At 34.7% G+C, this 16902-nt stretch overlaps 2 protein-coding genes and 1 non-coding gene across 3 annotated transcripts; 2 read left to right on the plus strand and 1 right to left on the minus strand.

The window, feature by feature from the left end:
* Positions 1-214: 214 nt before the first annotated feature.
* LOC145565882 (small nucleolar RNA R71) lies at positions 215-320 on the minus strand. The gene has a single exon (XR_014095244.1). It is a non-coding gene; the product is annotated as a small nucleolar RNA R71 (small nucleolar RNA).
* Positions 321-14251: 13931 nt separating this feature from the next.
* Positions 14252-15210, plus strand: LOC145565148 (uncharacterized). The gene is made up of 2 exons (XM_081625237.1): positions 14252-14588; positions 14672-15210. Exons 1-2 carry the CDS (start codon positions 14252-14254, stop codon positions 15208-15210), a joined length of 876 nt encoding a protein of 291 aa, XP_081481363.1.
* A 464-nt stretch (positions 15211-15674) lies between these two features.
* LOC145565149 (uncharacterized) lies at positions 15675-16166 on the plus strand. Its single transcript, XM_081625238.1, has one exon. The coding sequence runs from the start codon at positions 15675-15677 to the stop codon at positions 16164-16166; it is 492 nt and encodes a 163-aa protein (XP_081481364.1).
* The last annotated feature ends 736 nt before the right edge of the window (positions 16167-16902 follow it).

Raw genomic sequence — 16902 nt, forward strand, 5'->3', positions numbered from 1 at the left:
TCTATAAGAATTTGAGAAGTATTGTGATACGATAAAAGTCAATGGAGTGACTTAAGAATACATTTGACTCAAAAAAATTCCTATTCTCTTTAATTGGGAAAGGTTTGGAGTGGCTAGAGAAGGAGGTGCTTCCCAATTCTCTCACAACATGGGACCAAGTCACTTAAGCATTTTTAAATCTTCAGGCTATTTTACAACCATAAGAAAACCGCCGAGGCTCAATCCTTGATTCAAGGCTTTCGCCAAAAGGGTGGGGAGTCCTTAAGTGTGGCTTGGGAACGATGCAAAGAGCTGCAACGTCAATGTCCACATCATGGGATCCCTAAGTATCAACTCATTCACACTTTAAGGAATAACAAGTCTATATGTCGGAGTCGGCGTTCTTATCATGAAAAAGGAGAGGACGAAGTGGAAGAGATCACAAAGGAGGCTGCGAGGCATTATAAAGATTGGTATGAAGGTGATAGAGAGGCTACCTCAAGCAAGGGCACAATCTACTCTTTGGAGCAAGCCAATGCAATCACAAATCTCACTACCCAAATCTCCAAAATGGCCAAGAATATGGATGACCTAAGGAAAGAGAGATCAAATCCACAAGGTAATACCTTCTCTTCAACCAAGGGAGGCAAAGGTATGATTTCTAACAATTCTAGCTACATTCTATGTCTGCCGGTTGTGTGTTTTGTGATGTTTGTGGTAGTTATGATCATGATCGTACTAGTAGAAAAAACCTTAAGAGTAACTCCCTATTTGTAACCAAAATACATTACGTTAGTTACTATAAGTGGATTTGTAACTGACATAACTAGTGTGCGTTACGAATACATTAACATTAGTAACTGGCGTAACTAAGGCCAGTTACAAAAACCTAGTCAATGATAGTTTGACCAAACATTAGTAACGGACGTAAAAAAGGCCGGTTACAAATAGCCGGTCAAACTTTATTGACTTTATTAGTTGTAGGGGACATTAACGAGGCCAGTTGCTAATGGCCCTTGGTAAATTTTAATACGAGTAAACAAACCAACTCTATATTAGCAGTTACCCCTTTTTATTTTCATCTTCAATCTGTAACCACGACTTGTCTCTACCCTTTTTTTTTCGGTTTCCCATTCTCTCTCCCTCCTCTCTGTAGAACTCCCATTTGTTTTTCTCTCATCTCTAAAGCTATTAATCCATGGCAAGCAGTTTTTTGCGTCGAAAATCCCAAGATCAACTATTATTTGCATGATTGGTAGTGGTTTGCAGGTATATTTTCTTCCAAGTCTCAATTTTTATTAACAATATCCAATTTTGGATGATTTTATTGTGTTTCAGGTATTTAGGTATGAAAATTGGGGTAAATTCATATCAATTACGTTATTAAATTGGACTTTTGATACTAGTTAATTTGAATCATTTTGTATGCTGAAATTTTATGTTAGTCTAACTTATGCTAATGGGGTATTCTCTACTCATCTTTAATTATATCATTTCTCTTAATGTCGATGATATTGAGGTATAAAATTTCATTTTTGGCTTCAATTTTTTTCTTCAAACTGAGAATTGTCAATTTATGGTCTGATATGAGTTTGGTTGATTAATATTAAAGATCTTACAGATTGTTTATATACATTGTTATGTTTAATTTTTGCTACTTTTCAATTCAATGATGAAAATTTGGCCTTTTATTGATTTGTGTTTGAAGCACGATTTTGAGTTTAGTAATGTTTGGCAGAACTCTTTGATTAATTCGTATTGCGACTTTACGAGTGCTATAATGGATTGGCTTATTATGTTCTTTTAACTTTTAGTTTGAAGGTATGTTGTCAAGCAAATTTCTTTTGGAAATTGCAAAATCAATAAGAATTGTGTTGAAGGTTGTGAGAATTGAAAACCTAAAATTTGTTGGATTACTATAGGGGATTGGCTTGTTGTGTCGTTTAGAGTCTTGAGTATCCGATGTTGAGTAATGATGAAAGCCAAATCACTTCTACTTGCAAGTAGTCCAGATTATAAAAATTCCTTGGGTTAGCACTATCTTTGTCTTTTATATCCTCTATAAGATTAAAAAAATAGTTTCAAAATAGTGTGGATTTGTGCTTTCAAAAGACTTAAAGTTATGTTGAAGGCTGTAACAATTGAAATCCCGAAGTTTATTACTACAAAGCATTGGCTTATACTTGCACGAAGTATGTTTATTTGAGGCTTATATGTGTGCCGTATTAGTTGCAAGTACCAAACTTATAAGATGCTTGTTAAGGAAATCCTGAATTTAGCATTTTACTAAAGTTTTGAGACTTGTATCTATTGGTTATCAGTAAATCATGTCTCTCAAGTTACTTTATCACTTCAAGATTATATAATGCTTTTGAGTTGTCTTAAAACTTTGGTTTATGTTCTTATCATGCTTTTGTTGATTTTAATTTTGGTTTAGGCTCACGAAGCCTTGTCCTTATTATTGTGTCATTGTGCATGCAATTTTCATTAGCAATGATTTATATATTGCATTGTTTTTGGTAGTAGTATGGTGATATAGTTTACGTCCTATTTCAATCAAAAGCTTTACTAATTAAGTCTGGATTTTATTTATATATTTTCAGTTGATATGAACAAATTTGCCGCATAATGTTTATTCATTAACTTTAGCACTTCAGTTAAAGTTCGTGAAATTACTTATATGCACTATTAGTTATTTTTAGTTGTGCAGCTCTAATTTTTGCTAAAACTGTAAGGTTGAACTAGCAGGTGCTATCAGTCACCTTTTTATATATATTTTTTCCTCTATCCAATCTTATTGGTTTCCTTTTTCTAACATGGCATAAGCTTTTTTCTCTTTGTATGTTTTATTGAGATATCCTATAACCACAAATTATTTGAAAATGGTCGATGAGATGACCATTTGCGAGGTGGGTTTGGATGCAAGGGTCTATAATATATCAAGCTCGTTAAAAGGATTAACGAGGTTTAGAGAGGATGATTTCTACAAGACATTCTCAAATTATTTTGTTTCAGTAATTTTATAAATAATTACCCGATTTTATTTAGTTCATTTCACATATCTTATCACTCTTTTCTTTTAGGAAGGGCTTTTATATTCTATAGTTAGAAACTTTTCTTTTAGGAAGGGCTTTTAGTAATTTTAGTTTATTCATTTTCTATCCTACTTCTAACTTGTGTTTTTTCTGCTTTTCTTAAGGTGCACTTGGAAGGATAGGTAACTCTCAATGAGTAATTTGCTACTGCTTCCATTTTATTTTATTTTGTTTTATAAAATAAACTATTCGTAACTGGCATTAGGCTATGCCAGTTACCAATAATACTCTATTTGTAACCGGCGTAACTTAATGCCAGTTACGAATAGTATGCTTTCTAACTTGGAAAATAGACTTTTGTAACTGCCCGCTAGCGTTAGGTTAAGCTGGTTATGAATAATACATTATTAGCAACTAACATTAGCCAGTTACAAAAAATTTTCACTAGTTGTAACGTGGCAATAGCAACCAAGAATGCCAGTTACTAAAAGTCAATTTCGTCAGTTACAAATAGCAGTTTTTCTACTAGTATAAGTCACGAGATTGCATGTTTCTTGATGTTTCCCAATCCCCTTCCCTTGAGAATGAGAATGGAAATGATGTTTTTAGACACCTACTTTTGGATTCCTGTCCCGACAGGTAATGCGATGATGTTACAAAAACTCGTTCTTCATGCTAGATCAAAGTTAAAGTGTTTATGGACTACGAAATGCATTATGAAGTAAGTTAAAACCCACATTTGAGACCAATTTACCTGAGAGCCTTGTCCGACTACTAATTAGGCCTAAAACGTGCTCATACATGTTTAAACTTGATTAATAACAGACCTAAATTATGAAGTAAGTCAAATGCAATGATTAGATCCTATGGATATTACATTGTTAAAAACTGAGCCAATCAGATAAACCAACCATCAAATTTCTATGCAAGGACTATATAGATTGATATCTATTTCAAAGAGATTTCCAACGGTATATTATAATCCCAATTCCGAGTTAAAACGAAGAAGTAATGATCAAAACACTAAACCAGGCCCTAAAACTGACACCCTTGTACTCCAACGGCCATATCATTTGATCCATAAAATATTTTAAACGAATTCTAAAGGCATTGGAAAGTAGAAATTCATAGATTTCCAATTATATCTCACACTTCTTAATCCGAATTTGCAATCAAAAGTTATGGAAGTTTTAAAAACCCGTTTTCGTATAAGGCAAACCGCACCGAGCGCAACTTAGCGAGTTGCGCAATCCTGGCGAGCGCAAGTCATTGAGATGCGCGCAACACCCTGTGCGACTCCTAGTTGCGCGCGCCACCTGACGCCGCGGCTCTAAGTCCCTAAAACTGATTCTTATGCTTATAAATAGGGGTCTTTGTTCAACCCTAAAGAGGACCCGAAAAATCAGAATTCTAAACCCTAGTATTATTGAATCTTTAATCTCTCTATTTCTCTTATTATCATACTACTTTTCTTCTCTCTTCCTAAATACTTTCAAACCCTAATTGAATCCATTAAATTCCTTGGAGGTACGAAGAAGAAAGAAAGTCAATAAAAGAATTAAACGGAGATTTAGGATAAAAAAAGAACGGTTAGTTTTCTGAGCACTTAGATAAATCACTTTTCTTTTCTTGTTTAAATAAATTTAATTGAATAAATAGTGTTGTTTGATCACTTTAAATTTTTTTTAATTAATTTAGTTCACGTAGCATTCTTGTGTTAATCAAGACTAGAATTTGAATAATTAATTGATTGTTTTATCACCTAAGTCAAGGAGAATATTGTTTATTTCTTGTCTTTTCACGAATTAGAATAACAAAAGAATAACGACTTTTGCAATGTAATTCCTACGTAACTTAATGCTTGTAAATAAAATCAACTAACTTAGTTTTTTAGGAGCCATGTTGCATATATTGTTTGGTAATGAAATTGTGAAAAAGGAAGAGCTAGTAGAGGTCGCACTAGGGCTAAAATAGCGATTCCCTCTAAAGGGAACGTTAATTTAGTACCCTCGCTCCCGAACTCATTTCTGGTACACGTAGACCAATTAGGGCATGGGGTAAACTTATGATTCATGCTAAATATCCCTTGAACCCTAATTGGGAGAAAGGCATGAACGAGGTTTATGAGTTTTCCTAAAACTCATTGGCGAGTCCTTACTAGTTTCTTACAAAAAAACATAATGATAGGATCAACTCTAATTCAAAGGTCTTCCAAACAGTCAGGAATTCAAATCCAAAAACACCCTAAAAAGTGTAAAGTCCTAGGCTTTTGAAGGGCCATGGGTATAGAGGAGAAGGATCCCCTACGATGGGCAAACCCTCCTTACAATGTTGAACATGTGAATGTTATGAATTACAATCCTCGCATAAGGAACATCGGGAACATGAGGCCGAACCTCAATCACATTGGGAAATTGGAATCAAAATTAGAACCATGGTTGAAACCTAAGTGGTGGTGGTTTTGATAACCAATACCATGGCGGGGGAGTCCCTTCTAATCACAATAGAAGATGCTACCCTAACCAAAGAGGCTATGGTAATCAAAATCAACAACATAGCTTTCGCTACTATGACCATCAAAACCATGGTTTTGGTGATCAAACTAATATGGAGAATAATCAACAAATGAATGTTCCTAACCAAGGCACCGGAGGCAATATGACTCAACATGCTACTCGCTATGCCCAAACCAATAGGCCTCGGGTTTCAATCAACCCCCAACTTCCTCCACCTCAATAACTTTTTCAACTTGAGGCTCCTCCAATTAGCTCATTAATGGCTAATTTTGATGCCATAATCAAGAGTCAAGAGAAGGATAGAAATTTTTTTAATGAGGAGACGAAGCGAACAAATTGTCACGGGTCGTGTCCTTTACCAAGGATGAGCGTCAAGAGGGTCACTAGGCAGCAAGACAACAATCAGGGCTAGGGGGCTTGCCTTGGTGCTCAGCTAAGCACTTCCCCCTAAAGAGCTTTATATTGCTTTAGCCTTGTAAAACTAGTAAACACCCATTTGACAATAACACAATAATGGGTCATTTAGACGGGTTAATGGGCTCCAAATGGGCTCAAATTTGGGGGTTCACCATATTTTTTCCCAAGGAAGACCATGGTGGTGTTGGTTTTCCAAGAGGAGGTCTCGAAGTATGAGTTTGGGCAGTGGGAAATCCGAAAAGTGTGAGATGCTTCTAGAAAGTTTCGGGTTTCTCTAAAAGCTTCTTTTGAAGGAGTATTCTAGTGGGGATGTCTCTAGAATATTCAAGGGTTATCTTGTACATAGTATAAGTGTCTAGGGTCTTCTATTAATATAAATAAGTGTATTACGTTCTAGAATGTTCTAGGTTAGTCTTGGACATTCTAGTTAGGGAAGGATGTAGAAACTGTAGACACCAAATTTTGATCTTACTATTGTGATTATTATATTGATATCATTAATATTATTATTTTTATAATTTTTACAACAATTATCATTATTTTGCTATGTTTTTTTTAATTATGTGGTAATAACACAAGTATATGCTAAAATATTTTTATAAACGTAATGACAATTTTTAAGCTAACTAAAAGGAAAAAAAACGAGTAAAAATAAAATTTTTTATTCATAATTTCCGAAATACATGTTACAATATGTACTTCTAAATTATTAAATTACAAAACTTTGAAATACAATTAACACCACATGCATTTTTACCCTGCTCCACCGAAGTAATTTCGGGCTTCACTTGCTAATTAACAAGTAAATTAATGCAGCCATTAGGAGGAACACTAGCCCCACAATGTACATGAAGTACATTCGTATCATTATCATGTCTTCTTCGAAGGTGAAGACAGTTTGATCTTCTTGGTTATTTTGGAATATGGAGGCCGAAATTAATGGTGGTTTTGCTTGATTGTTCCGGGTAAGGAGGGAGATAGAAGGAGCTATGAAATAAATGGCAAGTGGAGATTTGGATAAGAGTAATCTTCTTTTTATAGTAAAAAAGTTTGTATATTATATCGTACTTTTATACATTTACATATGACCATCTTATATTTAAACGTACAACACTTTGTCTCGTTAGGGAAAATGTCATTTGTTTATAAACAAGTATTGTTTAACCCTTTTTTTATCTAGTAATTTTTACGACTTGTGCAATACCCAATTTATTTGGTGAGCTTACCTATAAAGTCCACTACTCCAAAGACTAATTCCCAATAAAGGTAGGGAAATGACAAATATTCTTTTTCCTGTAATAAAGTTTGCCACACCTAAAAACAAAGTACTACACATCATAGTACTAAAGGGACCTCCTTGAATGTATACATTTTACCACTATGAGCCGCGGACTAAAATAATATTACCTTTTTTTTTTTTTTTTTTTTTTTTTATTTTTTATCTTCCCTCAATTTATATTAATTGGATCCGATTAATTTCAATTCGGGCCAAGTTGTACCAATATTTATCTAACATGAAAGATATATAGACGTGAGCGATTTGCGGGACAGTGGGAACTTGATAGTTAGAATGTTACGCGTATAATGAAATAATGCAACTTGTATTTTAGTAATTATAGTGAAACAATTATATTCACTTTCTTGTTATAAGTTACTGTGGATGCAGTGTAGTATACGGATCTTGTAGTTTTGCTATTTTTTCTTTTTTTTGTTGTTTTGTGTGAACACCATTACAGCGTAGACATAATGTTATGGAACTTCTTTTGTTTTTTTTTTCTTGTTTTCCTTTTTCTTTTTCCTTTTCCAATTTTTTCTTTTATTTTTTATTTTTTATTCATCTTACTTTTTTTTATGTGTAGCTTATTTCAGTCTAGTTTTGTATTCTTTTGTCAATTTTGATGTACAATTGTCAATAGTGAAATAATGCTACCTTTTTTTTTTATCTCCACGGGTAATATGGTATCCGATAAATTTCAATTTAAACCAACTGTACCAATAATTATCTAACGGTAATTGAAAAACCTGGATTTCATACGCATCACATATTGCATATTACTATTCAAAACACTCTTCGACACTATTCAAACACTATTTGCCACTATTTAAAACAATATGCACCATTATGATTAGTTATATATTCTGCGTCGTCAGCGTGAATTTAGATATTTTTTTTATTCGCTTTTATGTTATTTTGATCTAGTTTTGTATCTTTTATCAAATTGTTTTTTGATTGATAGTGAATAATACGACCATGATAAATGTAAATTTGTGTTTTAATATGATATGACAGGTTAAAAGTTTATACTTTTTAAGGTTGTACGGTTAAGGGAATAATTTTTACTCTTAACCATGTCAACTCTATGTTGTGTGATTTTACATGGTATATTTTTACTTTGACCACATAAATTCTATGTTGTATGACTTTATATAATTTACATTACTTTATACTTCATTTTTTAGTAAGGGTCATTGTTTGTAATACTCGTGCGTATAAGATTTTGTGGTATGATTAGATGTCATTTTGTAAATTTATATGTATTGTCTAATAAGGGCAAAAGTTGTTTTTTTTTTATTTTTTATTTTATATTTTTTTATTATATATAAGCTCTTAAAATATTTTGTCTGACCCTACTAGTATTATAACCTTATGTCTTTTAATAATTTTCAGAGCTGACATCTTAAAGAGATGTTTATTTTATAAGTGTTGTTTTAGTAACTTGGTGAGTATAATGAATTAAGAGATTCATGATTAATCACTTAATTGGTTAAGATACTATGTCATACGTATACCACATGAGTATTTTTGAGTTTTAACATGACTTGGTTCTATATTTTTCTTTTTGTAGTACCCTGGCATTTTAGAACCTTTTCATTATATGATAATTAGAGTTGGATTTAGCTACAGTTTTCTTTATATTATTAGTTTAAGTGTTGTGAACTGATTAATTAGTTAGTTACATGAAAAACAAAAGAATTTAATCTCAAGATTTTCATTATTGCCAAAATCTTGATGTTTAAAAATTTAAATCCTTGAATTATCTTTTATTTACTTTTTTTTTTTTTTACAAATTAACCCCTTTATTTTCCTATAAATACACCCCTTATTTTCTCATTTCATGACACCAAAAAAATCCCTACTAATTCTCTCTCTAAAAATTCTCTCTAAAAAATTCTCCTCTAATCTTTTGCTTTAGTTAAAATCTCTCTAATTTAGATTTACTTTTATGTTCTTAACTTATAAAAGCACCATCTAGTGAACTTGTTATTTTTACTTTTATTATTATTATTATCTCTAATTCCTTTAAAAAAACCACAAAAAATATTTTAATTTCAAGTATTATTGTTATTTCTTATCTTCGTTTAAACCATAAAAATTTAGTTTAAGTGGAACCTCTATAGACTAATTTGTCCACTAAAAAATAGGTACCAATGTCTGGCGACTCCACTGGGGAATATATATATATTTTTTTAATAAAGTGTTTAGTGATTTAAACCTGAAATTGCATTGTTAAATGGTTTAAATGTGCTTATAAGCATGTTGTGTGTGTGGTCATTCATCAATTGTCATGAGCATGAGCCTTATTTTCCTTTTCTCTTTTAGGCCGACACCTGTGCCTATTGGTAAGGTCAGATTTAGACAAAAAAATTAATGAATTAAGGGTGTAAATCTACATCCGTGCACTATTGCAATCGGCTCTATTAGGAATGTCCACCCTCGATGTTCACAGTTGGAAGTGATACGTGACCACTTAGTTTATAATTTCCTCAAAACGGATTTCCCTTTAGATTAAGAAACATGTGCATCAATACATACATGAAGTCTTTGCGGTCATTTTTGTTGTCATGAGTGTTTTTCTTCTTTTTTCATTTTTACCTAAAACTCATCTTTTTTGTGTTTAAAAGTGAAACCGTTTTTGTTAGAAAGAATATTTACGGACCCAATAATAAACCGAGAGTTAGCTTAAGACATTTCCTCATGTGATCTCAAGAGAGTTTAACTTTCCGAGACTAACAAACACTTTATGTGGTGGAATTTAAGCAATGCCAAAAATCTTTCATTAAAATCTTGTAAATTTAAAGAATGTTTCAATCACTATTGATAAGATAATATGTGAGTAAATGTTCTTTTCAAAAGAAAGTGTTACACCCCTCTATACCTTGAAGGCATTTTTTCTTAACCATGTTCTTGTTAATCAAATTGCAGTTCACTTGTTTAGAGACCGACATATGGACACAGGAGCACAAATGTGTAGTGGAGGAGGTCGTTGGGGTTCCATCCGCCAAATATAATCTAGGAGGTGTGAATCACTAAGTGCTATATATCATCGGTTGATATTGCAAGGTTCCCTGAAATCAAAGCATAATAACTACACTATGCCGACTCTTGGGGCTGACATGGGAAAAAATTGTAACTATTGTCATGACTATGGGCACAATACAAATGTTTGTAGTGATCTTAAACATGCTGTCCAACAATTGATTGATGATGGGAAAATTCCAATTACAAGATTGTGGACTCCACCTACTTTAAGATTCACAAATGCCGATTTGCCGAATGATTGTAGTAATGATCGGCTTTTGTCCATCACTTTTGTTTTGGGGTTCTTCTGGTCCCTCGGGAGAGTTACGTCACTAAGTCTGGATTCCCGCTCTCTGTACCAGAAAAACAACGGAGACTCTGGCTGGTAGGAGCTCCGCGTCCTACGATCAAGTTAGAACGTGTTTGAAGATTGTAAAAAAGTGCGGAAAAGGTAAAATTGAGATCTTCTCGGATTCCAAGATCAGGTGTTTTCTCTGATGTAAGAAAATTCAGGTAGGTTGTAATAAATGATGTGAATGAATGTGTCCCAAAAATGGGGGAAATCTCCCTATTTATAGGGTCGTTGGAAATGTGCCCTTTATTAGGCCTTGGGCTGCGCCGTTTTGCGGCGTTCTTGGGAATTGGGCCTTGAAGGCAGCAATTTCCTTTGCCATCTGAGGGTTCCACGTGTCAACTAGTGAGTGGTCCATGTTGAACTTGTCCAGGGATGACACGTGTCCCTCTCTAATTGGGCCACGTAGCAAGGGTATATTTACCTAAAACATTTGCCCCACACAGGGGTGACAAGGTGTGCTACGTGGCACCTGTGACACGCGTCATTCTGGGGTTGGTGGAAAGTTATTACTGTTCACCTTCTAAGAAAATTACAGGGATGACCCCCATTTTACCCCTCTATAAATAAGCTTTTACCCCTCCTATCCTCTCTCATCTTTGAAATTTTCATAAGTCTAGTGAGAGAAAGAGAGAGAATTTCTAGAGAGAGAGACTATGATCACCGCCTGTAGAAGCTTTCATGAAATTTTTCGTCTGCATTTTCATTAACACAACCGGTCTGCGCTTGAGACTTTTCAGCAAACTACATTTAAGTAACCATCTCTCCTCTTCTTAACTCTTTCAAAAAATTTTCGTTTGCGTATATATTTAGTTTTCAATTAATGGATTCCCCACCAACACACACGGTACAGCCTAGGACCGTAGTCACCCGTTCTCCTAGTACGGCTTAGTCTAGGACTGGCATGGGGGTGCCGTCTCTGGATGTATCGACCTGGTTTGCTCATCCTTAAATCCCACCATCTCTGTGTCTATGAAGAACAATGGTTAGGGTAAACACAGACGGCTACCAAGCCAAAGAGGTGGCACACTTTGGAAGTGCTGGCTGACGAGATCACTCCGGATGGGGAGTATGAAGGGTCGGATGAGCAAACATGTTCTCCTTCGAGTGCGCCCACCACTCCCAGTGATGAGGTCTCAGAGGAGTTAGCCGGTGAAGAGTCCGTCTCTGCTCCTAATCAAAACGAACCAGATCCGGAGGACGGCGAGGAAGTCGCCTAACGATAAAGATCTGAAGCATCAGGCTCCGATCAGGCGGACGCCGACTATGAAGCCCAAGAGACGGTCAAAGGGTCGTCCATCACCAACCCAATTGAAACACACATGGCTGTCAAGGATATAATTACCTTAGAGGCCAGCTTTCAAGCTTTCAAAGACAAATGCCCCTTTGGGCGTAACTAGGAAATAAAGAGAGACCCCAAACTCCTAAACCCTAATTTTTATCACTCAACGCCGCTCATCCCTCCCTCTTTCTTTTCTCTGTCCTTTCTCTTTCTACTCTTTCCTTTCTCACGTTCCTCCTCCTTTTCTTTCATTCCTCCTTCTCTTTCAAAACTCCTTCCTCTTTCCTTCCTCCTTCTTCTCTTTATTCTCATTTCTCTGTTCGCATCACACGACCTTCCTTTTTCGATCTCTTTTTTTCTTCATTCTTTTAGATCTTGAGTTTTAGTGTCCGGAATTTTTGTTAACAAACAAATTATGGAAAAGAGTTTTTCTTCAACAAACGACTTATGGGTTTCATGGTCAAATACGACAAAAATTCCGGATCTGGAGTTTTTATGGTCGAATTTGACCATATAAATCCAAAGAGGAAGAAATATTGGGAAAGGTGTAGTGATTTTTAAGAAATTTTTGTTTGTTTTTGTTTATTTTCTATTTTTGTGGTTTTGTTTCGTTTTTTATTCGATTTTTGTGATTTTTGTTTGAGTTTTTATTCGAATTTCCTTCAAACTCCGACATTGCTAAGTAGTGTAGCCTCTTCCTTGATGGAACTTGTGGTGGGAATTGGGATTCCACTTGGCGCTCCTTTCTTCAGGTTTTGGCTCTGGAAATGGACCAATAGGTGTGATCAAGCCTTAACCGTAAAGGCAATCAAAGGCGGCATCATAAGTCATTCCTAAAGGAGTGTATGATCTCCTTTTCTTGGGCAATGGAGCATCAAGAGCTAACACTTTATTAAGATCGACCTGGCATGCATTGTAGGGAGTACCTTTGGGCTTAGAAGACAAAGAGGAAGGAAGGTCGTTCTTCTTGTTTTTCCAAGTGTTATTGTTGTTACTACCAGCAAATTTTATTAGTTCATCCTCGATATTGATGCCAATATCAGATACAGGTTCGAAAGTATTTAAAGGAAAGAACCTAAGGTATTGCTTGTACTTGTAAGTTAGGTTCTTGATCAAGAAGCGAACCATCTCTCTTTATTTGGGGGAATCTATCAAGAGTGCAACCGTTTCCCTCCACCTGTTCTGATAAGTGGTGAAACCTTCATTCTCTTTCCGTTTGAGAATGGAGAGTTCACGTTTAGACGTTCTGGTTTGAATGTTACACTTGTAACCAAGGGTGAAGGGACCAGGGGGGTTAGTGGAGGCCCGGCCTCCCCGGCCCAAATTTGCGGCCCTTGTTTCATAACTCTTAGCCCCCCCAAAATTGTTATATAGTATTAAAGTCATCTATACTACAACAAATAAGGCTTGTCATGTTGGTTGGGTAATGATCCTTTTTCCCAAGATGGCTGCGTTCGAATCCCATCACTTACTTGGTTTTTTAAATGAAGCTTCTTATTCAATGTGGGCTTGGATTTGATAATAAAGCCCAAACATTAAACCTCCAAATACACTAAATGACGTGATTCGGCACTCATATTTTCAGAATTGAGATTCATCAATTACTATTGTTCAACCAAAACAGGTATTTTTAAAAATTTTCTTATTAATTTTTTAGATTATGTAATTTCATTTAATTAATAAATTTCTTATTGTTATTTACATGATTATGATTAGTTGTTAACTTGGTTAATATGTTGATTTATTTAATAATTTTGGCTAATTTTTAATTTATTGAATGGACCATTAGATTAAATTTTAGGGTTATAAGCTACTTAATTTGATAATTGTTTTTGTATTTATATAGGTTAAATCATGAAATCAAAACTGCTAGGTTTATTTTACAAAAAAGTTAATAATCAATAAGAAGAGGGTTCCACTTCAAAGGCAAATTTGAATCCCGAAAGTAATTTGAGTGATGATAATAAGCAAAACACAAGTTTTGAGGGGCAAAAAAGATCTAATACTTCAATTCCCGAAACTGATAACCCTCAAAAGGTTTCAAGAGTTGAAACATACGATATAAATACCTCATGTACTCTTGAGCGTGATCCCAGACTACGCAAACAAATTAGTGACTATCATCCCAATGAGCGTGAGCAAATAAGGAGGGAGTATCTAAGACTAAAAGCGTTTCAACCCATTCAAGATGATTATCCCTATTCTGGGTAAGAAAATCATCGTCGTTCATTTCAATCAACGTGGTTTAAACAATTTCCTTGGTTAGAATATTCTCCATCAAGAGATGCTGCATTCTGTTTTCCATGCTTTCTTTTTACAAATAAAGCAACCGGATGTTTTACCCATGACGGGTTTACTAATTTGAAAAAAATGAATAGTGGAAAGAGTTGTTCCTTTTTGAATCATATGGGAAAAGGTCCAAATTCCCAACACAATAAGAATCAAAAGGCGTGTGATGACTTGTTGAATATAAATCAACATATTGAACCAGCACTTTTAGGGCAGACAGAAGAAGAGATTAGGAATAACAAGTTGCGATTAAAAACTTCAATTGATGCAGTTCGTTGGCTAGTATTGCAAAATTGTCCATTTAGAGGCCATGATGAAAGTGTAAACTCTAAGAATCAAGGAAACTTTCTTGAGCTAATAAAGTTTATAGCCTCATACAACAAAGATGTGAACAAAGTCGTTTTGCAAAATGCTCCAGGTACTCATTATAAATTTTTTTAGAGGATTTGTATTTTTATTCAATGCTCCCATACATTATTTAACTAACACTACTATTTTTAGGGAATGCTTCATATACGTCGTCCACAATTCAAAAGGAGATTTTGCAAATTTTTGCGAAAAAAGTGCAAGATAAAATAAGAAAGGAAATTGGAGAATCAAAATTTTGTTTCATCCTTGATGAATCCCAAGATAGAGCATTAAGAGAACAAATGGCAATTGTTTTAAAGTTTGTTGATCCTGATGGAATTTTTAAAGAACGATTTTTTGATCTTGTTCATGTGGAAAACACTTCATCATTGACCTTGCAACAAGAATTATATAAAGTTTTGTCTTATCATAACTTGAACCTAAAAAATATTCGTGGTCAAGGATATGACAGAGCTTCTAATATGAGAGGGGAATTTAATGGTTTGAAAGCTTTAATATTGAAAGATTCACCCTATGCATACTATGTTCATTGTTTTGCTCATCGGCTTCAATTAGCTTTGGTTGGAGCTTCAAAAGAAGTGATTCCCATACAACAATTTTTCACTAAATTGGAAATAATAGTCAATATAGTGGATGCATCTTCGAACAAGCTGCACAAAAAGCTGATTTAGCAAACAAGATTGCTAATGACTAGGTTCAAACTGGGTGAGGAATGAATCAAATTGGGGAACTTGCAGCGTGCTGTTGATACTCGATGAACATCTCATTTGAATTTAATCAACAATTTAGTAAGGACATTTGCTTCTACAGGTACTGTTCTTCTATCCATTATTAAAGAAGGAAAATCCAAACAACGTGCCAATGTGATGCTGCTTATGATACATTAATGTCCTTTCAATTCATTTTAATTTTACACTTGATGAGGGAACTTTTAGGGGTGACCACTAATTTATGCGAAGCTCTACAACAGTGTGGTCAAAATATAGTTAATGTTATGACTACTCTTTACACAGCAGGTAAAGGTCGTTCTCGTCAAGGTGGAAAAATAACAATAGAGCATCATTATTGAGTTGATTTGTTTATTGCAGCTTTAGATTCTCAACTATAAGAAATTAATAATAGGTTTGGTGAACAAATGATTGACCTTCTTATATTGAGTGCAACATTGGATCCTAAAGACTCTTTTAAGTCTTTTGATGTTGATAAAATATGCCACTTGGTGCAACAGCATTACCCTGAAGACTTCTCTGAACAAGAAAAATATCAACTTGAATGTGAGTTGCAACATTTTTACTTGGATATTCGTGTACATATGCAATTTGATAAGTTATCTACCTTATCACATCTTTGCCAAGAGTTAACTACTACAGGGAAATCATCTACATATCCTCTTGTTGATCGATTGATTCGTCTTGTGCTTACTCTTCCTGTCTCTACAGCAACTTGTGAGCGTGCCTTTTCTGCAATGAATATCGTCAAAACTCAACTAAGGAGTAAAATGGAGGATGATTTTCTTAGAGATGTTTTTGTTTTATACATAGAAAAAGAGATTGTTGTAGATTTTAGTGTTGAATCTTTGATTGATGATTTTGTTACTATGAAAAATCGTAGAGTACGATTCAACTAATTTTTTTTTTTGTAATAATAAAATACTAGTACATTTTAATTTTTTCCATCAATTTGTTGTTTAACAAGTCCAGCCCCCAGGACTTGAATGTCCTGCCTTCGCCCCTCCTTGTAACGATTCATGAAACTGTCGGTGACATCTTGCCAAGTTGCAGTATGCTTTGCATCTAAAGAATAAAACCATTGTTGGCAAGAATTCTCTAAGGAGAGAGGGAACACCGCAGGGAAGACTGTTACGTCCAATCCCTTGAGGGCCATGGTTGCAGAGAACGCCTTCAAATGGAATATAGGATTGTCAGTAGGCTTGTTGGAATATTAGCAGTGGAGAACTTTTCGGGGAGTCTGTCCTTCATATCCAAAGGAGTGGGAGGTTGTTTCATATAGGTGAAATCCTTAGAAATCTTGCTCATCTGCTCTTTCAATTTGTCCATGGTAGTGACCCTGTTTTGTTCCATGGTAGTGACCCTACTGGTAAGGGTTTGCATCATGGCAGATAGTGCCTTGATGGATTTGTTGATGTTCTCAATATCTTCCTTAGTGGCCACTGGAACAAACTGAAAGTAGTTTGAAGGCGATAAGTGATGTGGAGGTGGCAAGGTTTTCTTTGAATGTCTCTTAAATCTAAGAGCTTGCTGTGCTAATGACTCGAACCGTATCAATTTACCCCTGCTCCTTGACCAAGTACTGTGAAATAAAATAAATTCACTTAATTGTTTGGCTAATTGCTCAAGATAGGA

Source organism: Chenopodium album, chromosome 10 (assembly GCF_948465745.1).
Source record: "Chenopodium album chromosome 10, dcCheAlbu1.1, whole genome shotgun sequence".
Taxonomy (NCBI): Eukaryota; Viridiplantae; Streptophyta; class Magnoliopsida; order Caryophyllales; family Amaranthaceae; genus Chenopodium; species Chenopodium album.

What these genes read in the sequence shown, in the direction of transcription:
- LOC145565149 (XM_081625238.1), top strand. Translation starts at nt 15,675, where the DNA reads ATGATTGACCTTCTTATATTGAGTGCAACATTGGATCCTAAAGACTCT.
- LOC145565148 (XM_081625237.1), top strand. Translation starts at nt 14,252, where the DNA reads ATGAATAGTGGAAAGAGTTGTTCCTTTTTGAATCATATGGGAAAAGGT. An exon ending in CGTTTTGCAAAATGCTCCAG is followed by an intron (nt 14,589 to 14,671) that starts GTACTCATTATA and finishes TACTATTTTTAG; the next exon opens with GGAATGCTTCATATACGTCG.